This window comes from Larus michahellis, chromosome 4 (assembly GCF_964199755.1).
Source record: "Larus michahellis chromosome 4, bLarMic1.1, whole genome shotgun sequence".
Lineage (NCBI taxonomy): Eukaryota > Metazoa > Chordata > Aves > Charadriiformes > Laridae > Larus > Larus michahellis.
In genome coordinates this window covers 39,885,898-39,913,300 of record NC_133899.1, presented here as the reverse complement: position 1 = coordinate 39,913,300, position 27,403 = coordinate 39,885,898, and the positions used below count along the sequence as shown (strand labels likewise).

General features: G+C 40.1%; 1 protein-coding gene across 3 annotated transcripts in view; it reads right to left on the bottom strand.

The window, feature by feature from the left end:
* Positions 1-27,202, bottom strand: part of BTBD7 (BTB domain containing 7) — a 54,828-nt gene extending 27,626 nt beyond the window's left edge. For all 3 annotated transcript variants that reach the window (XM_074584143.1, XM_074584144.1, XM_074584145.1), the window contains exons 1-3: positions 27,096-27,202; positions 6,759-6,944; positions 649-1,728 (exon numbers count right to left, since the gene is read on the bottom strand). In XM_074584143.1, coding sequence (XP_074440244.1) covers positions 649-1,728; positions 6,759-6,840 — 1,162 coding nt within the window. In that variant the 5' untranslated portion in view covers positions 6,841-6,944; positions 27,096-27,202. The remainder of the gene's footprint in view (positions 1-648; positions 1,729-6,758; positions 6,945-27,095) is intronic.
* Positions 27,203-27,403: the final 201 nt, after the last annotated feature.

Genomic DNA, 27,403 nt, shown 5'->3' with positions numbered 1-27,403 from the left:
CTGGCCAGCCTCCATGTGCAGGAAGTATGTTATCAAGATCTGCATGATCTTCAGGAATAATGAACAGAAGTGAAGTTTTCTAAACTTTAAGTCTGAAAATCCTGACTGCCCCTGCCTTCAGTTCCATACAACAACAAAATAGATACTAAAGACCTAGGACTAGTGCCACTAAGCTGTTTAAATTTACTTTCCAACTGCAAGATTGCAGGCTTGGTGTACCTCATTTGACAAAAACCACAGAAATAATCATTCAAGTTTACAGCCTTGTTAACATATAGGGACACTTCATAACAAGTCTAAGTATTTCCTCCCCTCAACAAGGATCTCTTGTATCCTCCCCCCATCATTTACACCCAAAACAATGGGCTATAGATGAAAGTAGATAAAGATCAGAAGTATCAAAACCAGTTATACATATTTGACATAAATAGCATGCTTCAATAATGACGTGCAATACAGTGAAAAGCTCTCACATGGCATTTCTTCTGTCCATAGAAAACACAGATGCATTATCTACAACTTACAGATGGAAAATGAATTCCTTTTGATTGCAAGACTCATAGGCATACTCACACTGCCAAAGAGCTAAAAAAAAAAAATATCTTTTAATAAGGTCATATATTCTACAGCAAGGACTGTATTACATACCTTGTGCAAGCATGTTAAACTCCAAGAACAGTGCTATGTGATAAAGTTCCATAGCTTCTTCAGCCCTCGTCATGTTTAGTTTTCCTGCTACAAGAGCCTGAACTTCACTTAAACTGCCCACTGAAGGGCTGGAGTGCAAAACTGAGAGGTCCACCACATCTGTATACATACAGTTCAAAATGACCTTAGCATATTTTTTTGGTATGATAGATTCATCCAATATAATTCTAGTTGGAGTTCGTAGAGTTCGGTCTGTGATTTCTTCACCAGTTCGTATCCTCCTCTGCAGCAAGTGACGAAAAAATGGAGATCGTGATGAAATAATAGCTTTGTGAGCTCTGAGCTCTTCATCTAGACAGTTCTGACTTCCACCAAAAGTTTCAACCAAGTCAGAGTTGGATGAAAAGCTAAGAACCACATCGTAGTAGCACATGTAATCAAACAGTGCACGCATGTCAACATCTAAGGAATTTGGTGTTCCAAATTCTTCACTAAGCTGCACAAGGATATCAACATTTTGGAATCTTGAATCCTCCATTCCAAACTCGCCCGTATAAAGGTAGTGTAACAAAGCAGAAAACATAGGCATATCTATGCCAGCTGTGTTAATATCCATTATTATTTCTGCCCCATACTCCGGTGAGGAAGAAAGTAGCGTCTTAAAAAATGGACATCTTGCTGCCAATATTGCACGATGCACAGGAAAACAAGTTTCTTGAAATATTAAGTCTACATCGGTACAATATTTGTACTGATAAAGTTCAGCCATGTCTTTTTGTAGCGTCCTGGCTTCTGGTCTTGCCAAATTAGCTTGTAGATAAAGTTCCTTTAAGGCTGATGTCCCTTCATATTCTTCTACCAATGCATTAACATCTCTGACATCCCAGCCTGAGAGGAGTTCGCGCATCTGCTTGGCATGATCAGCAGATCGGCTAGATTTCCGACGCTTAATGAATTTCTTTTTGAGGGTGGCAAGGCCAGAAGTTTTCTTTTTCTTGTCTTGAGGTTTCTCATGGCCATGGTCAAGGCTATACAGCTTTGATTCACAGCCATAACCTTGATGAGAGTAGGATGATGTCCCTGAAGGCAAAAAAGAAAATTGAACACATTTATTCTTTAAATTTAAAAGGAAGGACCATAACAGCCAGACAGTCCATCCATGTCCCTGCAAGTTACACAGTTTCTCCATCTCCTCAGATCAGATAATTCAGCAAGCTGGAAACCTGAGTGAAGCCCTTTTCTTGCCATTAAGAACAAAAATAATTTTTTTTTTGCGACTATGAAAGTTATTTGGGTTTTGGTTGTGTTTTTTTTTTTTAAATTTACTCAATTTTAAAAACCAAGCAGAAAGAGAACACTGTGGTCATAAGGTTACAAGTGTAATTGTATTAACTACAGGAAGTGAAAAATACAGCCTTTTTAAAAACTTGTATGATCTCAGTGAAACAGTAGCACCTCCCTCTTCAAAGTGTTTTTCAAATTCTGCTGTTCTAGCATTAAGTATCATTTCAACAAGAAAAGCATACTTGGCATCAGATAGTTATCACAGTCACAAGAAAAAAGGAAGAAAAGATAACACAATGCCAAAACATTTAGGGAAATCGAGGACAATGAATTAGTTTTCAATGCAAATTTAGCAAGAAAGTAAAAATCCTGTCATATGATAATCAAGTAATGCTGAAAGTCAAACACATAAAACGGGCTCCTTTCCACAGAACCACAGATACTAATTTGTGCGTGCACCCCATTTAAAAGAATATGGGGAATGTAAGTTTTACTGTATTATTAAAGATGTCCTTTCAACAGAGCATTACACACTCAGACTACACATATAATTATTTTTCCCCTCAAAAAGCATTTATAGGGAAACTATGTTATGATCCAAACATCATAAAAAGAAAAACAGATTCCCCTCAACATTATTTGTGTTACATCCCTGACCTGTTCTGCTAAATGAACCTTTGCTGATTGTCAGTTTGAGGCTAGCTGCATGCACAGTAACACTGATAGCAATTTAGTAGGAAAAAGAGGAATTAGGATCTGCATTTCTAGAAGTAATGGAAAACTGATGCAATGTTTTGGTAAAAAAGTAGTTAAAAACGATAGTTTAAACAGAAGCATGACTCTCACGTTAAAGGGTTATTTTCTAATTTAACTGTATTTACAGAATTTTCACTCTAAGCCAGATGGTGAAAAACCCCAGACATACCAGGAAAAAAAAATAATAATGTACACAAACCCAACTACTACTTCCAGACAAAAGAAGAAACCATTTGCAAGTGGTATACAGATCAGTAACAATCACAGGTTTGTCTGAAACAGCATTGGTCCATTTTCCATTAAGAATAGTTATCATGTTTCCAGTGGTACACTTGCGCAGTTTCACTACTTGTTGCCTTTTTTGGATCTTTAAGTTCAAAGCATATCCCACCACCTGAGTTTTTGGGGCCTTTTATATCATTCATATCTTTCATATCAAGATAGATATCTTTTATATCTGTCGTTGCTCTCTCACAGTTCCCTTTGTTTTGGGTTGATCTGATGTTTTGCTATTTTGCTATGCTATTTTAACAGTGATGTTATGGGCCAGTCTGTCAAAACACAGCGCATTTAGTTACCACGTGGACACTGGAGCAATTCAAATTTGGCAACTGCAGCAATCTTAGATTTCTGTAAATTCTATTATTATTTAAGCATCAATAATTTTAAAGTAACCTTATATGCTGGCTTTTACGCCAAGCTAACTAAGACTCCCCCAAATCATGCATCAAAATGGTTTTACAATTCATTTATTAGTGAAAATTTTGGGAAGGAACTTTGCTGTCTTTGAGGAAACACCTCTAACCATTTTACCCATGCTACATTAAATTTTCCTTGATCAGGCAACGTGTTATTAATCATATTGAAATTTCAAGACATTAAAAAAAATCAATTTAAATTAAGAGAACAGCAGTAACTCAAGACAATTTCAACAGAGAGGCTGTGCCACAAAATCCACTATAAAAATTCCTTCCACGTGCTATACAAGATATTGCAATAGAAAAGTAGAGATTGGGTTTCCTGCTGATAGAGACAAGCCTAGAATTTCTGCTCCATTTAAAGAGTATCAATTACATTTTGCAATAAAAGTATAGATTCTGCTTCAAGAGAACATGCCAGCTCATTTCTATTTTGAATTCTAATGGCAAATTTGAGTATGCAGAATATTCTCTTACATTCTGCTAAAGAAAAACTAGGACAGCAGAAGTCTCAATTTCTTTCTTCTCGGAAGGCTGCCATGAGGTATTACTTGCACGTGAATTACCACAAGACATTAAAACATTTGTGTAGCCTGAACTACTTACAAGATTTAACATCAGAAGTACTGCAAACAGTGCTATTAACCCTTACAAATAGATAAAACACTGCTATAAAAGTGCCACCACACAACTGCTGAAGTAAGGATGTACCAGCATCGTCTCTCTGGGCTCACAACAGCTGGCGACTCCATATCCCTCAAAGAAAGAATTTTGAAGAGCCCCTTTTTGACCTGCCTGTATTCTTTCACAAGGCAGCAGCATTAGAAGTAGGAAAAAGAAATTTATTCCCCACTTCTATGCTAAAAGGCACCAATATATTAAATGTTGTTAAAAAGCAATAGCTACTTCATGCCCTTAGACCATATCTAGCTTTGAACAGATAAATATTTACAAGAAACAGATGATTACCAAGAGAAATTACTTGGGCACTCAACAATGAATAATGGTATCTGTCTAGTCCTCCGCATGCCTACACATTTTTAAATCTAATTATAGAGCTTTATTTAAAAATAAACATCTTGAGCATATGTACCACCCTAGAAAATGGTGTGAAATCCTCCTCCTGAATGCTGCAGACAAAACACCAAGAGATGACTAGTTCAGCCTTTGCTTAAACAAAAGTGTTTTTTACAGTAAGAGCACTGCATTATTTTTACTGATTCATCTACTCTTCGTAAACGGCAAGGAAATTCAGCTTTAAGTCAACTAACGAGAGCTCATCTTACAAAACTACTGTGCTTTCCCAGATCAGCTCTCAGCTTTTAATATTCATCCTACGATTACAATGTAATGTGGTGTAGTGCTTTAATGGTAAAGCAGGATGTCCAAAACAAACCCATAGGCCTGAATCCAGTTTCCAGGAATAAGACAACTAATACATATTCTACAGCTACTAGAACGCTAGTCCCCATATTTCCAGTTCTGCTTTGGGGTAGTAAATAGATCTAACAACTTCTACACAAAAAAAAAAATAATCCTTAGAGGCTGACTTAACATTAAAACATCATTATTCTGACAAGCAATGAAAACCCCAGCTATCAATTTTAGGATACCTCTGTTTTCTCCTGAGACACAAACCGATCACGCAAACAGGAGTCAAGATGAGAAAGAGCCAAAGTCCACAGAGTGGGAAGAAGAGATGCACGCCTGCGTTGTAGATAGCACACTCATAAGTGTCACCGTACTATCAGAATATTTCAGCAAGAATTTTAACACGAACACTCATTTGCCTTGCCCAAGATGAGACAGCCATATACTTTTAGACCTTCCTCAAAAAAAAGTCTCAACCACCGTTTTCAACTGTTAACGAGGATCAGTAAATTTATCATGACATAATACATAATGGGTTTCTATTTTGAAGGTAGTCAACAAGACCTCCCACATAACTAGTAGAAAGTTTGGGGGGAATTTAATGAAGGCTTTAGAATGCTCCCCTCTTCAAATCTGCTTAACGGTGTTTCAGCACCCAGATCTGCCTCTTTTCAGGTCTGTAAGGGTTTCTCTTCATTTAATATAAAGGCACATAAAAAACACCAAGACGCGACAAAAAAAATTTTGGCGTGACTTTAGAAAGCATATATATAAACTGGGGCAAGCCTTTTACTCCTGTTAGTTCTGACAGACTTAAAATACATAAAGCCTTAAGGGGGACTTCCCAGCACGGATATCCAAGATGTTACTACTAGAAGTTCTTTCTTGACACGCTACGACAGCGCGCACAGAATTTTTAGCCCAGAGCGCAGGCCTTTACGTGTAACAGTTTGAGGGCTGTCCTCTACTCAGATCTCTAAAAGTTACGAGTGTCATAAAAGCGCAGACAAAAGAAAAATTACAAAGCAAGTCAGTTTTTCTTCTGTAAGGATATCACTGTGCTTTCAGCGGTGATTAAGAAAAGAAGTAACACTGAATATCAGTAACTACTTATTCAGCATTGCAAGCCAAGGCATAAAGGAGAAAAGTGTTTATAAAGTATTTATGTTATTTACTGCTAAGATCATTCTTCAGGCTGTCAGAGTTGGGGTTTTTTTAGAGCAAGAGTTATCTTCTCAAAAACTGACTTCTTTTAGATTCATCACAGAACTATTTATTATTTATAGTGTGACAGTACTTAGATCTACACTGAGGTCTTTTTGCACTAGACTGGAAAGTACATAAAGGTAATACCTGCCCCAGTTATGACTGGGATGAGAAAATACATTCTTAAGAGTACTTCAGCTCACATTTCCAGTTAAGCAAGGTCCTTGTTTGTAAGTAATACTGTTAGGACAATAAATACCCCTAATTCCCAGGAAAAGGACAGGAGAAAAAGCTGTCTTCAAGACTGCTTGTTACTTTAACAGGCTTATTATCAGAGACATCCCTTCTAGCAATAAGGGAGTAATTCACTCATATCAGACAGAGTGCCAATATTATAATGAATTACAATGTGGTCAAGAGTTTTATATGCTCTAACAGTTTCACAGAAAATCTGAGGAAGAAGAGTAGAAAACAGCAGATATTAACAGACAGCAACCACTCTTGAACTGGGAAAACTAGCATGCATGGTTTAATTACCAAAAAACTCCACTTTCTTTTATTTAAATAAACTGGCATCTATTTACTAGCAAATGGCAGATCAACTCATTGCATACGTAGGCCAAACAGATACTGGACAGTACCAAATTTCATGCACAATTGAGCTTGAATGGATTCAAACTGGTGACCTAGAAAAATCAAAACTCTGCATAACATTCCTGCAAGCAAATCAAATCCAGTGCATACATAATCCAGCAAGTCATTTATGTAAGTGACAAAATAACTGAAAAGAGTTACCTATGAATGTCTGTTGTGCCTGTGAATTTCCCCCTACCCTTGGGGAACACGAGTGAGGGTAGTTAGATGCATTAGCACCCATTTTCTTCAGTCATTCAGGCATTCCGCCTGCTGGCTCTTCAATGTATAATCCCATAATCCTTTATAAATCTTCAATCCCAGGTCCAGCATTCTGTTCCTCCATTTCTGAAGAATAAAAACACCAATAGGTTACTTCATTACTTTTTTTTAGTAGGTATTATGTGATTTAGATAAAATAAACTCCGCCTCCAGCACATATTATTTTCATAAATTAAAACCTCAAACACTTCCAAGATAGCTTTTTATGAAGGACTAAACCAAGATCAAAAATTTTTTTTTTTTTCCAAAATAATTTGTAATTTTACAAACTATTCACAAATCAGTATGATAAACTGCAGTAAGGACCAGGATGGCTATGAAAATTTACCTAAGAAATCTTCAAGTAAGAGTTGGTCTAGACTAGATATGCTCCTTTAACTATACCAAGAAAGACTTTCCATACACACCGATATGTTCATGCATTGTTATAAAAATCCTAAATTGAATTATATTGGCTGAGAAAGCAGAATAAACCAATCCTCTTGGACATTACACCATCACCTGCATTTTGATTTCATATCATTTATGTAGTTCTCATTCAGGCCTACTTTTCAAGTTTAGACAAGTACCTAAAAGTAGGTTTATAGGAGTAAAAGTAAGGTGTTTAAGCATTCATCTACTGTTTTGTGAGGCATTTACGAAGTCAATTCCAAGGAAACTTGAACAAGGATTCATTGCTAAACACATAACAAGCACATTCTAATTTATTCCTTTATTAGCAGTGTTAAAATATTAATACTGCAAAATGAAAGCTAGCATCATGAAGAGCTGCCTACTGTCAACAGAACACATGTGCCCCCATCCAAAACACAAACACACAGGTATGATACAAAGGTAAAGTCTATACTAAGACCTTTTTAGACTCCATTCAATATTGTGAACATGTAGGTAAATTCCTGTGTTGTCAGAGGTGTATCTACTTTTGCTATATGGTCCCAACTTTATCTCCTTTCTCAGTACATCTCTGGCATGTTAAATCAGGCAAGTGCCATGCAAGAGCATGTGATTCAAGGAAGCTGCAGCACCATTGCAGTCTACTCTCTGCTTCAATGATCTGTTTGTTTCTGGCATGAGGGGTTCAGAAGAGGGAGATACTGTGACACTGGGGAGGTGAGGCCACAAATGCAGAATGCAAAGCAGATCCCAGGGAGCAGAAAGTGAGAGACAGGCCAGGAAGGAAAAGGCTGCAAATTGCTGCAGGCAGAGGGGTGAAGAGGAACAAATGCCCCAGGGCTCGAGGGCTGGCTACATGAGGAGGAAGAGTAGAGAGGGTTTGGAAACCTGGCTTATAGCCGTGGGTGTGCGAAAAGGTAAGGCACAGGCATGGGACTGAAGTATTATAGAATCATAGAATTGCCTAAGTTGGAAGGGACCTTTCAGATCATCCAGTCCAACCATCAACATAACTCTGACAAAAAACATCACTAAATCATCTAAGCACTACGTCTACCTGTCTTTTAAATACCTCCAGGGATGGCGACTCAACTACTTCCCTGGGCAGCCTGTTCCAATGCTTAATAACCCTTTCAGTGTAAAAAATTTTTCCTAATATCCAATCTCCTGGCGCAACTTGAGGCCATTTCCTCTTGCCCTATCGTCTGTTACTTGAGAGAAGAAACCAACCTCCACCTCTCTACAATCTCCTTTCAGGTAGTTGTAGAGAGCGATAAGGTCTCCCCTCAGCCTCCTTCTCTCCAAGCTGAACAACCCCAGTTCCCTCAGCCGCTCCTCATAAGACTTGTTCTCCAGACCCCCCACCAGCTCCGTTGCCCTTCTCTGGACCTGCTCCAGCACCTCAATGTCTTTTTTGTAGTGAGGGGTCCATGTGGAAGCATGAGAGAGTGCACTACTTCTGATGCTTTAGAACAAGGTTGCTAAAATCAGACCTTTTGGCATCTTTGGGGTCACTGGCCGAGTTCTGCCAAGGCCGAGGACACAACCTTAACACCACAGCATCTTGGCTGGCATTATACGAGCCAACTTGAGCCAATCTACCGGAGTGCAAGTGCAGAAAGGGGAGCTCTCACACCTGCCCTCCATAGCTAGGTGGCAATGTCTCCTCAATTGCACATAACCCGCTGCCTTCCTTGAACTTGTCTCTACGCAGATTCAGCTTGCTATGCATCAGACAACAAAATAAAATAAAATACCTTCCTACATGAATAGCGAGCCTGCTCAGGATGAAGTCAGAATCAGAGCACATGCAAAATGGGCAACATCACACCAGCAAACACCAGTAAATGTTCTCAGCAAACACAAGCTGTTGGATCAGTTCAGTCTTGGCCAATGCACGTACTAATTTTCTTCCTTGTGTAGACATAAGTGGGCTATTCTAAGACAACCAAATCCATATGGATGTAGACCTCTTCTCCATACATGAAAAGCTCCAATGATTTAAGAAAAAACACTTAGAAAATAACTTCATTAAAACTGTGACACTCCAAGTGATTTGTGTACCCACACAGATTACATTGCTTAAACGTGCCATACATTTCCAGATGGAATTAGTTACATTCAGTACAAGCTTCGTGCAGGTAAGAGCCACCTTTCAGTTTGAATGCAAATCCCTCACAAATAAAGGCCAGCATCCTGTGTAGCTATCCCAACAACTTCCCTTTTCTCAGCTAAAATTGGATTTGGTTCATTTGGACAGAGTCCTGGAATAATGCCATTGCTATTCCACTTTCCTCTTCTGCGCTCAGCTGTGGTGTGATAACTTGTCTATTAGATGTCTACTAACACTTTTCAGTTCTTCCTGACATGGGAAATAGCTAAGTAAAGGCGGGGGGGGGGGTGGGGTGGGGAAGTGCCCCTTTTTTTTTTTCCCCACTAGCAAGCACTAAATATACATAACCAAGCCGCAGGATTGAAGTTAATATATTCCACCTCGCAACAAGCATGCCCCAGAAGATGAAAGGAATGTGATCAAGGAATATATGCAACTGTTCAATACCATTATTATTCAATGCTTGAGTTCGCAGAACAACAGGATTTAAATTACCTGTATAAAAAGTTCCTAAAATATCCAATATATAAAATAATTGTATTGAGGCTTACCACAAGAACACTGTTACATATTAAGCCCAAGTGAGTATTGTGCAGAATGAATTCCCTCCCTAAAGTATGTAGCTTAAGTAATATAGGATCGTGTAAAAACAGTGTCATATTAAAGCTGTATACAAAAATATATTCATTTATATAAACTGAATATGTACATTATATAAATTTATATATTTATATCAGTAAAATCAAACATGCCAGGTTTCAGTGAAGGAGGAATTCAATGTAGAGTAGGCACTGTGGTCAGCCATTTGCAGATGCCAGAACTTCCTATACCTGCTTTCAAATTTAACCATACACTGCTTGCTCACATGTATGCTGGCTGACTTCTTCAGAGTATTTTGCATCTTGAATTCAAACACGTTGTCGTTCCTAACAGTGTATTGTGCCCCATGGCTCAAAACTGATCATAGCTTTAGTCCCACTACTGTCCTTAACCTCATGTATCAACTGAAAGTACAACATTTGTATTTTTTAGTACATCACTAAATTTCACACAATAATATTGTATAACCCATGTTGTATTTCCCAAACAATTTAAGCTGGCCGCAGTGATGAATTCTGTCCTGGAGGAAGCCCTGCCTGTGTTTGCTCTGGCCCAAATATTCTGTGAACCAGGTAAACTGACCCACACTAAAACCAACCTAGAGCAAAAGTTTAAACAGTATGAGTTACCTAATTGATTCGTTACAGCATCACATGAATACTTGCACCAGCTCAAGTGTAAAAAAGAAAGAGGACCACGGGAACAAGCTGCTAGAACCAGGATTGCATCTTTTGACAGCAAGGTGTACTTGAACCACTCATGGATTAGGTGCCTTTTTTTTTTCCTGTTTGGTTTGTTTTGATAGTGTCTGCTTCAGCCTCTACACTAAACCAAGCCTACGCGCACAGAAGTCAGTCTTGGGCTTAACCTGCTGCATCTAGGACAAATGTAAATACATCTTGGTTACCACATAAAATGCCAAATCAAGAATGCTGTTTCCCATGGTGAAAGACAGCTGTAGGAAATGAACCCAGAAGTGAGGAAACAACCCCAAACCATAAACAATTAGATTTTTAGCTGCAAAAGGAATGAAAGATTTCACCTTTCCTTGCAGAAGTTATCCTGCATACCAAAGGCTTCCCTATTTTAGCGAAGTCGAAGAATTTTTTTAATCTAACTTTAGCCTCAGAACAGTCATGGAATTTTTTTGTTTCTAAAACTACCATCAAGTGAATTTTTTTCTTGCCTTTCTGTTAAGAGTTTATATGCATCCACATAACCATTGTCAAAAGAAAACTAAATTCAACATCTGGTGACCTACTGAAACAGGATCTCTTGCTGAGAGCAGAAACGCACACACAGATGTGCATTATGTATGTATACATGTACATAGAAAAAAAAGTTAAACTATGTCAAAGTTTGTTTAAAAAAAAGCCTGCACTACAGAAATAGTATGTGAAGCATGTTACATGAAACCAGGAAGCTTTAGAAGCTAAAATTACCATCCCAAATGCCACAAAAAGCCCAGAAGTTACTTTCAGATTATATTTATACTTAGAGCAGAATAAGGTTTAAAATAAACACAAACCTAGTTAAAAGTTTCAGTACCTGAAATAAGTTTCTCAGTCTTCTCAATACTTGTCACACTGAACTTAAAATCCTAAGAACCTAAGACAACTTGCATCTGAGGTGTCTGGGCTGAGAGCCAGCAATTCCTGGATTGGGAATTTTGATACAAAAAAAAAAATCTGTGTACAGAATGGACTTTGGGTAACAGTGACACTTCGTTTATAGTCATCACTCAATACAAAGGTTTCATAAAATTTTCTGTACTCCACTGGGATACAATTAATATAAAAGGCAAGATGGGGAGTGTTACAACATGTTTTACAACCAAAAGCATTTGACTTCTTCCCCTCTAAAATTTTAAGAGCTTTTTGTATTTCTTCTGGAGTTGTTGCCATAGGGTTACGAAATAGCATAATACTAAGACCAAAGTAGGAAATCGTATCAAGTACATGCACATACTTGTACAACACGATTTTTCAGGTTTTACATTTTACTTAACACATTTTAAATTTACTCCAAGTGAATGACAACAGAAGTATCACAAGCATACCTTATTCATATTTGCTTAGATTTTTATCTAGACCAAAAATGCTATGCTATTTTCCCACAACAGTTCCTTTGAAGTAACAAGGAAGAAGAACTGTAATGCAAGATGAGAGGACAATGTCCAGCAGTAAATTGGTACATTTGGGGGGAGGGGGGGAGGGCAGGAATTAAAAAAAACAGCTTTTAGAAGTGGTAACTCCAGTAAAGAAATTCTTCAACTAAATTTTAGCAAGGACAAACCTCTTTTCATAGTGATTAGGTAGACAAATAACTAAGAGAGAAAGAGCTTGTAAGAACAGATCCCTGCCACTGTCCCCAGGATACATGCCACCAGCTTGCCCTAACCTGAACCTGCCCCCAGTCTGGAGCCCTGCGCCACCACAAAGGAATTCAGGAACACCCATGTTCACCAGAACAGTTCTACAGCTCCTATCCACTGGGGAGTCTTCAAACCAGCTCTGGCTGGCCATGCTGGTTGTTACGCAGCATCACTACTGGAATTACCAGCCCACAACATCTGAAGGGACAAATACTTAAAAAATTAAGAGAAAGCTGCCTGTAGTTGGAGTTCCAAATGTTTGTTCAGATGTGCATTTACTACATAACTCATTTTCTTACTGTCCTACTGGAGGCGGGCTCTCCAAGGAAGAGGAGCTGACAGGAACCTGTCTGACCCTCCTCTTACTCCATGGACAAAGCACTCAAGGGAGGTACTGGCAAACTCAGAGATTTCACTAAGGCTAGATGTCTCCAATCTCGAGAGCATACACGTTAAAGGACTGAATGCATACAGGACAGCGTATCTTGAAGAAACTGTGCAACTGGTAACTAATTCTCTATTCAAAGGAAACAACTGAAATTTTGAAGGACCAGCTGATTATGTAGCTAGACACACACACAAAACCATGCAAACCCAATTTTGCCTTTTTTTTTTTTTTTAAATCCAGTCAAGCAATCAACCTTTATCATTATTCAAAATTATCTGGATGATACTGAAAGGTTCTGGTTTGGATTAGCACTGTACAAAAATGACAAACAGATAACGTTCTTCATTATTTGGGTTTATGAATCTGTGTTATTTCATGATTTGGAAAGAAAGAAAATCCAATAAGCAAAATACTAAAATTTAAGCCACATCAGCAGTTACAGGGACAAGAGGGCAAGGAAAAGCAGATATAACTGGATTACGAAAGTGACGGCGTTGTTAGCGCTTTGCTGAGAATCATGTGTTCCAGCTACCACAAAGAACCCTTTCTTAAAGTTAAGCATGAATTTTAAAACACTTTCTTTTTCTTCAAGTAGTACATTTCTCCATTAAGAAGTTCTTTTAAAATGGAGGCAGCAAAACCCTCACAGTAGTCCTGACTTTTTATTTCTAGATTTGTTTCATAGGACTGAGTTTTAGGAGGAATAAATAAATAACCTGTACCGATTTTCAACATGCCCTCTGAGGAACCAGAGTGAAAGTTAGAAGAACTATATTCAAATAGAGTATAAAGGTAGGTAATCTTGAAGATATGTACACTTCAGAACGTGAAAACATTGAGAAGCATTCTGGCAGCTGAAAAGACACAGAATGCATAGGAAAATCCCCTCTTTTCAATGCTGCCTTTGCAAACAGTGTTCAAAGTAGGATTTTTGAAGACCAGCAAAGCAATTCAGAATATGATGTGAATGTGTCACATCCTAGAAGCAATTAAGTAACATCATCAGCACAAAGTGACAGGGCAAATCACTAACAGCAGTGTGGAGACATGGGACATCAACGTTTTTATATTTCCCTACATACAAAAAAATATTCCAGCACCTAAAAAAAAAACACAACACACAAAGCAGACACAGACTAACTGAATTACAGCAGTACAATCCTGCACAGAATAGGAAGTTCCTCCCAAGCAACTTAAATGTTTTCATATACTGGTAAATGAATCTTGATCTCTGTACTTCACTGAACCTTCCAGCTAGTTGCAGGTACCCACTAATTTACCAAAAGTCTATTCCGATTGATGATATTCACATGAAGGATTTAACTAATGTTCCAGAAGTTGAATTCAAAACACTTCTGTTAGCAAAATCAGCAAGAACTCACTCGCTGCCCTTCAGGACTCTCTTGAAGTGAAATGACAGCACATATTCTTCAATGACTTTCCATTTTTTAGAAGTTCACTTGAAAGGAACATTATCTGATTCAGACACAAAACACCATTAAATCTACTTTGTAAGAAAATCAGAGAAATCCTATCCACCAAATCTTTATCAGCGTCGCTGAACACAATAATTAGGAATGAAAATACCCATTTACAGGGAAAATCCATTTTTACAAGGATAATTCATTTTAGCTAATCTAGAATAATTGCAAGATAGTCTGCCACATCGTGATATATTTTGAGGAGTCTAAAGGTTTTTCAAAAAGCCTCTTCTAAGCAAACAAAAACATTCTTTTGTTTTCTAAGAAAGGCAAATTCTCTTTGGTATAATAAATATGTGAACACATCAGTTGGTTAAGACAGAAAGAAGAACCTCTAAATTACATGAAAAGTACCTCCAAAAAAGGATCAGAACCTTTTTTAAATGTAGTGTGCTTTTTTTCTCTCCATCAAAGTTCTGGCCAAGACTCAAATTGTCTTGTTAGGCAGCAACTTAACTTAGTTGAATTTCAGCTAAATTCAGCTTCAGATACTGGGATTGAACACCAGTCTGGTAAGAGCACTGTCCTCCCCTTTCTGCCTCCAGACACCGCCTGTCCTTTACTGCGGCAGTATCCTCAGTCATCTGCTCCTTTCTTCCCCCTCCATGGAAAAGAAATGAGCAGAGCAAAATCAAGAATTCTCCACATGAAGTTGTTCCACCTTTATACAGTGTATTTCATGGGCTTCCTGTTCAAGTACCCCTTATCTGTCAACAGAATTGTTGCTTTTTGTGGAGCAAGCCAGGTAGTCTTTCCTCTCTGCAGTTTTCACAATTCATATGATTTTATTTTATTTTCTTTGACAGTGCCCCCTGCCAAGATCCCTGTTTCATTGAGAAAGGGAACTCCTCTTGTTGTTTGAGCTGTGACCCAACCACAACACAAGATGCTGTTTTCAATTAGCAAGTCTACTAAGACGAGGAAATCTTGGCTCAAACCCCAACCATATGGAAGATCCGTCTCCGGATTTTAGCGCTGCTGCCTTCTCCCATCAAGTACCACCTCAGTGGGGTACACCCTACAGTCATCTTGTACTGCAGACATTTTCCCTTTCCTCCAGGCTCAATTATTTCGCAGAAAGCCATTTACTCTGAATGAGTATCTGGGAGCTTCCTGTACACAATAGTGCCTCTAAATTCACTGCAGTTACATTCACCACACTTCCTCTCGGAACATGTTTCCTCCGAGGGTATATTAAAGTTACTAAGGCAATCCCAGACACTATGCTCTGTACCTATAAGTAAGCAGCACCCGTCCTCTCTTAAGACATGCTATTTTCAATTTGCCTTCAAAAAAGCATCCTTTTGATCGTACTGTTTTAGTTCCCTTATTAACTTCCACAGCTTTAAGAGGAACAGTAATAGCCTCTGGTGATGACACTGCTTGGGGTTTTCCCCAATAGCTCCAGCATCCCAACGTCAAAGCAGACTAAAAATCTTGGACTCACACACTGATCAGCCTTCCCATGTGGGTGAATTCTGTTCATGGATCAGTTTACTGACTACCTCTATCATCTTATTTTGGCTGCAATCAAGTCCTCATCCTGCCAGCCAGTCATTTTACCAGTAACAACGTCATGTTGTGGTATTTCTGTTGCTTGGAACCATTACTGACAATATTCCTCGTTACCTCAGTGTTCCTGTATAATCCTCTTTCTTTCTGCACAAGCTTCTGAGATGCCTGGTGACAGAACAATATGCATCTCATCTGCTTCCACTGAAAACCTCTGCCTGTGGCAAAAAAAAAAGCTATTACCAGTATTACCATATATTCAAGACAGTTTTCTCTACATCCCCCTCCTTCATATACCACCATTCTTTTTGTTCTGCACACCATCCTATTCATGGATCCTTTTGTCACCACACAGCAGCACGTTACGCCCATGCAGCCTTTTCTCTTCTATATAACAAAACTTTGAAGTATCAGTTGATAGCATCATCTCTTATATGTTTAAGACTAATGGATTCATCTATTTACAACAGAAAAACTGGAAGGTGGAACGTGGAAAGGCGTGGTAAAGAACTCAAAAGGCAATCTAGTCCACTGCATTTCATGAAACATATCAGGAACTTTATTAAAGAAACACTAATTTTCCTTGTTCAAGAAAGCATTAAGTCACAGCCATGAAACTGACATAATGCAGGTACAGTTTTAAATAGAGTTTCTACAATAATAGCCACAAGCCATGACAAGTCTTGGATCTAACCAAAACACAGTTCCAATCTGGATTCAAAATGCATTATTTGGCGTACGCAAAACCAAGCTGGTTCACGGACACTATGGTTCCACACACATTTCTTCATCAGCAGTGTTCACCTCAGCTACTATCACCATCTTCCCAAAGCTCCATCATCACGTCAGCAACCAAATCACAGTATTCTCTTCTGCAGGATTTTTGTTTCTACCGTAATTATCTCCCTGCACCAGTTTACCAAATCACCCAAGGAATGTCACCATAGGAGGGAACAGCAGCAAGAAAAGGCTGCATGCTCCCCACAGTCAAATGCAACGTGCAGTTTGACTAATACTCACTTGGCAGTGCCTTCAAAAAAGAAACATTCCCGGTCCCATGTACTCGTGCCTACAGCACAGTTGTCCCCTTTCATTCTAGCAGACATTTGGGAAGCCACATAGTCCTATGAGGGACCTGACTGAGCCACATTTGTTTTCATCTGATCCTTGTATGTGGCTGCAACAGCCTCTACCCTTAAGAACAGCATCGCCTCTACCCTCATTCAGTCAACTACCACTTTCAATGCAAACATCTTAATGTAAGTAGGTAGCTGTAAAACCACTCTTGCAATATGCTATTTCTCCTACATAGCTCTTAAAAATTAAGAGTAGGGAAAGATTACCTTCAAATTGCCTGCAAAGCAAGGGCAGTCCTACCAGAAACAGGCGATTTCCACAGCAGTGGATTCACCACAGCAGTGCTCACCGTACCTCGTTAGCTGAGCTGCCATTTCTTCTTTGGCCTGGGCTTTTTTTTGCGCTGTATCTGTGCAGTTTGTTCCTCCCTTCAATTAGGCCTTGGTTAACAACCCTTCACACAGCAGCCATTAATACTGAAGAGGGCCATGGAGGTGGTTGTTTTTTTGAAGGCTTGGAAGATTTTAAGTTTGCAGTGACAGAATACATCCATTTAGGTATTAGTCATATGGGGGGGGGGGGGGAAACAAGGCCAAGCATATGTGTATTTTAATATATTCCTCTCAATCCCGCAAATTTCTGCGGCAGTGGGGAGAAGCTCGCTGTGTATGCAGGACCCGCCATCTGTCAGCTCTTCACAGGTACATCAGGGTGATCTGACACTACCGCTGAAGTCAAACTGAGAGGGAGCGGTACCCTCCCCTGGCTCTGCTGCTCCAGCCGGGGGTCGTCCTGCTTCCCCTCACACTACATACAGATTCTATGACCACAGAACAAGTAATTTCATCTGGCTGCTCCATCACCCCACTGCTGGAGGGGTTAACAGGTAACAGACAGGAAAAAGGGAATTCTTGCAGGTTGCTTTGACAGTCAGCTGCAACTGGAACAGGAACCCACAGCTGTCGATATGAAGAAAGTAGACTATTGCTATTAAACTGCCTCACAACTCTGCAAAATTATAGCCTCGTAGTCATCCTTTTTGTCCTCTCTGAGCTCGGGCCCAGCCTCAACAAGGCACCCTCGCCTGCTCCAGGCACACGGGCAGAGTTCTCCTCCGCAGCCACCGCTCCTGAAGCTCAGCTTTCCGCGTCAACACTCCACCTTTTTCCCTCGTCTCCTTACAACATCCACAGTCATTCCAGTGAGCCCACTCTGCTCACTGAAGTGGGCAGCAGTACAAAAAAAAATCAAAATGGAAAATTCATCGTGCACGGTATTTATACAACAATTAACTCATTCGAGAGCTTGTGAATTGGTTACGGACTGCTGCCACCCTGAGCAAGTCTTGAAATTCCTGTCAAACCCACAGGCTGTTTTCCTTTTATTTAGACACTTTTAACACACAAAAACACAACTGACATGGTGATCTCACACCTGTTTGTATAAATCAGTTATCTCTGTTTATATTAAGATTTTAACAGTTATTTAAAAGTTTGCACATTTAAAAGATTTCTCCTTTGGTTGGGCTTTTCTATATGGTCAATTTAAATTCATTAACTTTAATGGTAAATGTCAAAAGCCACACTGACTTCGAGTAACATTTATATCATAACATCTGATGCCAAGAAATCCTTCTATGCCATATACTTCAAAGATCTCAGTTGTTTTGAAGATGGATATTTTAGTACATGCATGTAGAGTAGCAAAATACACTAGTATTGCAATGCCTCCCCTCACAAGCAAACTTCAGATACTTCCACAAACTCTAAGAATCCTCAAAAGTTACGCCAGTAACTTTAACTTCAGTAGTTACCTTCAGTAATACCTACACTTAGATTCCATGCAAGTGTAGTGAGAACTAAATGCTCATAAACTTTGATGTGCATCTTCCCCAAAAATGCAGAAATACACTTTCAAAAGAAACAGAAAATATACTTTCTCAATGATAAAAGCAATCAATTAAGGAAGGAAACCAGCCTAGTAGTTACACTACAATTAAGTTGGAGCTTTGTTTACATTTTCCCCTTGGCAAGAAAAGGAAGTTATGTCTTCCAGATTTCCTGCAACAAGCTCTCTCTGCATTTCTAAAGCATTCATTTTTGTCCTGTAACTTGAACTTACAAGTTTTACAGAACAGTCGAAGGAGCATTGCACATGTTGACATAACGTGTTGTTCCTAAAAACGCACCAATCATACACGCATTTAATTCATCAATATCCTCATGTACCTCATGTATGCAGACTTTTTAAGATTGCACAGTTATGAGCGCCTCTGGAGTGGCTTTTTGTTTAACTATTTGCCAAAGCCAATCTGCCCTTTGAGCAGTCTGATGATGCCTTAACTCTTCCCTCTCCCTCCACAAGATTTGAAGCTTTTCAGATGCCCCATTTGAAAAAACAGATCTTTCAAAGAAGTCAAAGAAAAGTTTCAGAAGGAAAGCCTACTCGACTGTACTAATTAGAGGAGACATGCCATTAAAGCAACCCATTGCTCTTCATCTCATTTTAGACCAAGTTTTGTGCATCTTTCTCTTATCCACAACTGTCCTTTCACACTCAAAGCAAGTGGGTGCTATACCTCTCAAATAATTGAAGAATCAAAGGAGGTTTGGTAATTTCATCAATATATGGAAAAAAGTCAGTATTGCCCCCCCACCCCCCCCAGCAAAAAAAAAAAGCAGCAATCTCACTTCTCTCTCTACACAGATGATCATTCCCACTCAACTCTCCATTCTCTACTAGCATGTTCATATTCAACGAACAAGAACAGTTTTTAGCTGGATCAGTTTTCAGATTAACAAAAATAGAAGGTTCACTTTAACTTAAAGGAAACAAGTTAATCTTGTATATGTGGAAAAAAAGAAAAGAAAAGACAAGTTCCATTTTCTTCCAAATTTAAAACAAGGATGGAACTCAGATTCACAAGATGTTCAAGCATTCTTATTACTGTTGGAGATCGCCAGTGCTTAAGAAAATTCAGCTTTGATGCAGGTAATGCCCATTCACAAAATGTGACATTTTAAAATTTAATTCTCCAGAAAAATAAGAGTGTAGCTAAAAACAGAGTGAAGGGAGATGGGAAGAAGGAGAAAGGAAAGAAGTTCCCTAAGATGGTGGTGGGGAAATATCTAGATCTGCACAAGTCTGTTAATCCAAACTGGCACATTTTGAGCCAATAATCAACTGAGGAACTACACAGTAACAAAATTACATATTCTCAGCAGAGAAACTAAAGTATCTTGAAAAACCTACAGTAAGATAAAACAAATTTTATTTTCCTTAAAATGGAAAAGCCACAAGTAGCGTGGACAGATCTTTTGGAAAGTTTGCTTTAGAACCATACGTTTGAGTAACATCATTTTCAGAAGCCTTGTAATTTAATCCTGAAAAACAGCTTTAAGTAGTAAATGTTCAGGTTACAGCATCAAAGTTCTTGGTTAAATGCAGTTAAAAGACAAGCAGCCTTAATTCAGTGCATAAATATATACAAGAGTCACTTTACCAGGGGTTACCAAATCTTCAGGTTTGAGTCTAGAACTACAAAGTACTATTAGAGAGAGGATAATCTTATACTGGATGACAACCTTACTATGCTAGAAGACTATTTTGGCATTTCAAGTCCAAATGCACATTTCCAGGAGTGTTTGAAGGACTAAACCTTGCAGAGATTTTAATGACCAAGTAAAAAGTGGGAGGTACTTTCTGATCCAAATCATGTATCTTTTTATTAAAAAAAAAAGAGACACAGAAAATAATTCTCTTGCTGTTATATACATTCCTTTGCAGGAATTATGGTACTTACACCCAGATCATCAGTAACAACTGCAGCCTCTCAGGAGCTGAAAAGTACTGACACAGCTTAGATTCTTCCTGGTTCGTTATCAAGGCTATCTCTACACCAAATGATGCAAAACTTCCTGTCTTGAGCATGCATTCTGTCAACTCAGCTTTTTCTACCGTCCCAGTGTCTGAAGTACAATAAACAACCCATTTCAAAAACTTCCTAGAAGTACCTCATTACAGACTGACAAAGGTATGTTCAACTTAAAATGTCAGTATAAGCAATTTGATTGTATTTCAGTGATCTGCAGTCATTGCTAGAATGACTTTAAAGCAATCCATGAACCTATTAATGTTACCCTCTCTGCTCGCGCTCTAGAGATTTTTATGTACTTGATTTCACTTGTTGAGACACTTGAAATTGAGATGCCCATTACAGGCTGGGACAAGATATAGGATATCAACCTTTAATATACTCCCATACTTGATTAGTCTGTGATATTTTTTTTTAAATGGCTAACACAGAATTCCACTACGTATATGCCTACACCTCCCTTCTCCAAGATGAAATCTTCTGAGCATTCAGTTAAATACCACAAGCAGCTTCAGAGGTAGTTAACCTTCTATGTATTTTAAGAAACAGACATCTGGGTGCATGAGAGAAAACCTCTAAATGTCTCCACTTGTACAAAGTACTTCAGCACAACCTCATATTAAACACTACAGGACTTACATGGATGAGCACTATAATTATCACTGCAAAAAAGCTTCAAATAGGACTTGCATCTTCCTAGATGAATTCAAAGATCACCAAATCCACAGCAAATCCAGTTTCTCAATTCCAACAGTCAAGGAACTACTTCCCCCTCCCGCCCCTTCACATCGAGTCATCGTGAGAACAAAGCTAAAGTAGGAGAAGAACAAAAAAGCTGAAGTTATAAGGCAGCACAAGACCAGAAAAATATTGTCTCATTGCATTCTGATTGGATTTGTCATTTTAGAAGGCTTTTTAGTCAGCTCTCAAGCAACTTTTCCAATATTGGGGTCAGGAGAAAGAGCAAAAAAAGGAAGTTTTGTCACTCATACTGATTATTTTTTAAAGCAATTAGAATAACCTACCTGTCACAGAAGTGTTTTACATACTTCATTGCAGTACAGAGACCTGAGGTAGCAGATAATGATAAGCAAAGCAGCATTCCAATTTCTCACTAATGCAATGTGATCTACCTGGTCACTCAAAAAAAACCATTTAATTTGCATATAAGTAGGTATAATTTTACTAAGGTCTGATGCCTTCACAAGACCCTTCTTGTTCTCTGTATTCCAAGCCTTGATTGAAATCTCGGCACCAGACTATAAGAAACAACAGTCTTCTCTGACCCAAACTAACATCTAAAACACACACAAATACATTTTGCAGCTCTACTGATCACATAGAGCTTCTGCAAGTACCGGGTCACAAAGCAACATGCCCAACTAAAAGACCAAACAGCAGTCACTTATTACATTGCTGTTTCAACCAACTCCTTTGAGTTTAACCATTGTTACCATCAGAAGAAGTGCAAAATGGATTGACAATTATCCTGAAACAGATCTTGGGCAAGGCTTCCAAATTAGAGAGAAATCTCAGATACCATTAACTAGTTTGATCTATCTCCAAAACACTTCTCACTAGATAACACTGAAGATTTGAAGTGATGAAGAATGCTGGGAAGAAGAGAATAATCTTAAAAGCTACAAGTTAGCATACTGAAGTAATACTGTATCAAAGAGGGCAGAACAGAAATAAAAAGGCTCTTTAAGAAGATGGGGAATGGCAGTAACAGTAGCACTAGAAAGAGATTCTTTAAGAGATATTTAAAAAAATTAAATTTTATCCTTTACAATTTATTATAGCGGACTAGAAACAGGATATGATAGGTAAGAAGAGACAAGCAAAGAGGGACAGAAAAAAGCGTCCAGTATGATCACTGAATTCAGCCAAGATTTGAGGACAAAGATCAAAGAGGATTTACAAAATGATCAGACATTTATACAGATAACAGCTAGTGTTAGAACATCAAGTTGGAAAAATAAAGCAAGACCTCCAGAAGATACTTCTGAAACTTAGAAACTGATTTATGAAGATGCTACCCCAAAATGTTACACCCCCACACCTTACTGAAAGTTCTTCTTAATCAGTTTTGACTGCTGTAAATTTTTTTTGCGTGTTTTATCACTCTGCTATAATATAGTAATTCCTATTTTTCATTTAGAGAAATAGTTTAAAACCACTGGTGACAGAAAATCCCCAACAGGCTGGACATCTGTCTGCAAGCCCACAGTTGTTAAATGACACACTCAGTAGTGTTTGGTGTAACCTTGCACAATGCTTACACCCAAAGGAGTAATCAAATCAGATTTAAATTCAATTAAGTATATAGTTATGCACGTACTTCAATCCAACATGTTTTAGGCAACACAGTCCCACCCCCCACTCCCTTTACCTACCCAACCTTGCCTCTACACTGTGCCAGCAAACAAACTTTCCATAGCAGTGTGATGACCCAGATCAGGGACCCAATCTGAAGTTATTTTGTGTTTCAGTGGTTTATTTTTCAGACAGATTAGTTTCCTGCAACGCTTCAGAATGAAGTCATGTAAACGGCTCTACTAACACAGCTGAGGGGACTGTGCAAGAAGCAGGAAAAAGCAGTTGTGGACTGCAAGCCTTTAAGCCAATTTTGCCACTAAGCATCTATCAAAAAGCTCAAGGCCATCGTTATGCAGTAAAAAAGCTACCTGCCATAGTCCCAAGGACAGAGAAATGAGAGACTTCAGATCCCCTTTAGTTTCGGGTGAACCTCTGCCATGGTCTGATTGCTTTGGTTGAACACTGGAAACTAAAACACCACAGACAGAGAATAAGATGATGACAGCAAAATGTCAAAACTTCACAGAACTTCAGATAGCAAGGTGTGAAATAAGTGTTGCATATGCCATCACTGATATTCAACTCCTTCCCATCCATTTTTCCTCTTGCCCATTTCTACTCCACCCAACACACAATTTTCACTGTTTCGACATAAAAACACATGAGGATTTCCTGTCTCCTAGCACCCATTCATGACACAGAAGGCATCACTACAATTGGCATCCTTCTTGGGAGACATGCAGGACAAACTGGTTAGGCACAAAATGTAAGACTAACATCAAACTTTGCATCTGCAGTCCCTTCTTGTTATAGTTCAGGCATTCTGGTGAGCCAACATACGAAAGAGCATTCTAAAAATCCATAATAGCTTCTGTCCAAAGATTTAAAGTTACATTGACAAGCCTTATTGTTGAAAGAACCTGGGTGATTAAACAGATCAATAACTACATGACTCACTGGAAGCTCATCTAACATTCACATCCCATCTAGGATTCCCAGTTTCCACTGCATGCACAATGACGTTTGTGCATCAGTTTTCCAGACTTGTGTGAAAAAGTGGTACAAGCCATTGATTTGATAACAGAAATCAAAACTCATGTAAATGTGTTCAGAAAAAAAAAAAGAAAACTAAGAGTTAAGACTGAAACTAGCAGTTTTATACCAGGATTTGTCGTAAGAGCACTAAGATTCTCATAACTATTATTAAGAACATGGTTATTTCTTCTTAAAAGCAATCTCACATTTTACCTATAGAACTGTTGTTTGATTATTTCAAACTACATGCAGCCCATGCAAGATGTCTGTAGGATGTTTTGATTCATCTTTTTGTCTCCGAAAGGCGGTCAGCCATAACTACCTTGGTCATCACCGAGCAGCCAAGACATCACAATACACTCCCCTTTTCTTGCATGTGGGCTGGTGTATCAAGACCAAACTAGCAACAGGGTGGCAGGAGGGACAGAGCTAGCATCACACCTCCTCCTACGGCCACATGCAGGACTACAAGACACCTCAACACCAACACAGCCTGCAAAGCAGGACAGAGGAAGACTTTGTCCGAGCCTAGAATTCATCTCTAAAAAGCCTCTAGGATAATTGTCATCAGTGACAGCTGTAAAGTTGACATCATGTATGCAGCAACTTAAAAGACTGCTTTCAAAACAGAGACTCAATATTTTGTTAAGCCTATTCATCAAGCTCTGACAGCCCCACTGAATTAAATTCAAACAGCTGGCTGCAAAGACAGCATATTCTACTACAAGGACAAGCTACATACCTTCACAACACAAAGTTTTGAGTTTCTCAGACAAGCTTGAAAGCCAAGAGGGGAGAAAATAAAATAAAAAAAAAAAAATCACTACAAGTCCATGCAAGTCTTCCAGGAGAGCTCATAAAAATAATTCTGTTCTTTCATGTATGACTCTTTGCAAATCAGTCAATGCCAGCTATAAGCATTACTACTGTATCTATGACTCAGCAAGGGAATCTGGACATATGAAGAAAATTCACTTACATTAGTAAGAGGCAAGGATTTAAAAAAAGCCAGCAATTACAACAATGCCACAGAAAATGATCTGTAATGACTTAAGCCTATGTTTCTTGCATGTTTACACATGCAAAATTAGATTAGAATGTCAAACCTGTTTACGTATTGGTTAAAGTTTGAAAGCAAGTAAAACAATGCTTAGTGCAGCTGAGCCGAAATACAAAGGATTCAATAGCTTCTTTCCTCTCCAGTGAACAGAAACAAACACTGGCTGCACATTCTACACAAAACACTGAACTCTTATTTCCAAGATTACCTGTATGTAGTCCAACTCTGAAGTCTAACTTTAAATCTGAATAAATAACAGAGAGAGCAATTGGCAGCTTCATGTTGTAACTTAGGACAGAAGCTTTATTCACCAAGTCAGTCGTCAGAGGTTTACATATAAGCACGAACAGATAGCAATATTTACACAACATTATTTTATACAGCAAAGTAGCAAGTTCTTGAATGGCTCAATTATGCTTTGGTCCATCAACTGAGACTAGTTAGAATTAAATTATTCCAAGAAGGCACAAAACGTCACAAGCCATACCTTTCCAATACATTATCTTCATCGAGATTTTCTACAAAATAAGCGCTCAGACCTTGCCTTTTAAACAACACGGTCCAGAGAGTCTGTATTGCTAAATAAAAGACACTTGTTCCACATCCTCAAAAATAATCTCCACAGAATTTTTTTTTTTTATGTTGACAGCAGACTGTTAGTCAACAAGGAGAGGAGTGGAGCAAGGAAGAAGAAATTTTTTCATTGATTCCTTAAGCAAAAGGTTCAAATAGAGAGGGATATAAACTCACTGGATCTAAAAAGCAATTCCTCTCCTTGCACCTCCCTGTGTGAAGAATACTAATACATAACTAGGATGAAAGTGGTCCACGGTTTACATTTGAAACAATAAAGGAGAATCTTAGTAGTCTAATCCTCTTCCCTAACATCTTTCAGACAAAGAGGATAAAGCTTTAACTCATCAAGCTTCTCAGTGCCTCGAAAAAAGTTATGAGCACCAAAAATTTTGTATCTGAGTTCCTGTTTTTATTTTCTCCCTTTCTAAATGACAACAGCGCATGCAATATGTGGTAAAACCTGAGGTAACCACATCTCAGCAGTGCATCTGCCAAACACTTTAGATTTCGGTATTACATTACACGGGTCTGGAGCAAAGCCTCAAGCGATGCCACATTCCCTAAGCAAAATTCTCACGCAAGTAGACTACCATTGTACCAACACTTATTTTGCTGCCTTACTGTCATATTTTACACTAGCAGTTGACATGTGTGTCATCTTTCACCCAATGGCCCCAAACGGGATGGCAGGGGAGAGGCGAGGAGAAGCGCGAACCAACAACAGAGCGCTATCCCACCGGCGGCAGGAATATTCCAGAGGCAGAGGCAGGCACAGCACCTACAAAGCTCCCCAAGTTTCCCCAGGAGCACCGCGGCAGCACAGACACGGAGAGGGGCAAGACGGAACCCCACCTCCCGCGGCCGGGCCGAACTGCCCGAGCGGGACCCACAGCCGGCGGCTGCGGTGCCCCTCGCACCGGCGGGACCCCAAGCCCCGCACCGGCTCCTCCGTGAGGCGGCTCCCACAACCCCCCCGCCGCGTGCTCCGCGGGGAGCGGCTCCGGGGCCGCCCCGTCGCCGGGGGGCCACGCCGTACCGGGTAGCAGAGGGGGCATTAGGGCAGGATCCGATGGCGAGAAGCGGCAGAGGCGAGGCCGCTGCCGGCGGTCCGGACCGGGGCCCGCCCGCCCCCGGGAGCGGCATAAGGAGAAGGGCCGCTCCCTGCCGCGGGAGGCCTTGTGGGGCGGTGGGGGCCCACACCCCGGCCCCACCGCAGCAGCGGAGCTGCGGGCTGGGAGCGACGAGGCGGGAGCAGGGACGAGCCTGCCCACCGCCTGCCCGGCGGGGCGCGCACCCGGCCCCAGCTCAGGCAACCCCGCCGCGGGGGCGTCGGCGCTCTTCGCCCCCTCCCCTCTGCGGCCGTGAACACCGAGCCCGGTCCCCCTCCCGGACCACGCTCCCCGCGGCAGCCTCACCTCCGGCAGCCCCTCGCCGCCGCCATCCTCCCCGCTCAGCACCGCCCGCTCCCTCCCGGTCCCGCTCCGGCCGCCGCCATTTTGATCCAGAGCCCCGGGCTCGCCCGGGCTGGGGGGGGGGGGGGGGGGGGGGGGGGGGGGGGAGCGGGCACCGCGCCTGCGCAGTGGCGCTGCGGCGCCCGGGACACGTGGTCCGCGCGGGGGGGCGAGAAGAGGAGGGGCGGGGCGCGCGGGCACCGCCCGCTGGGGGCGGGCTGCGCCTGAGGGGGCGCGCGACATGGCGGGGCGGGTGGTGGGTCTCTTGTCAG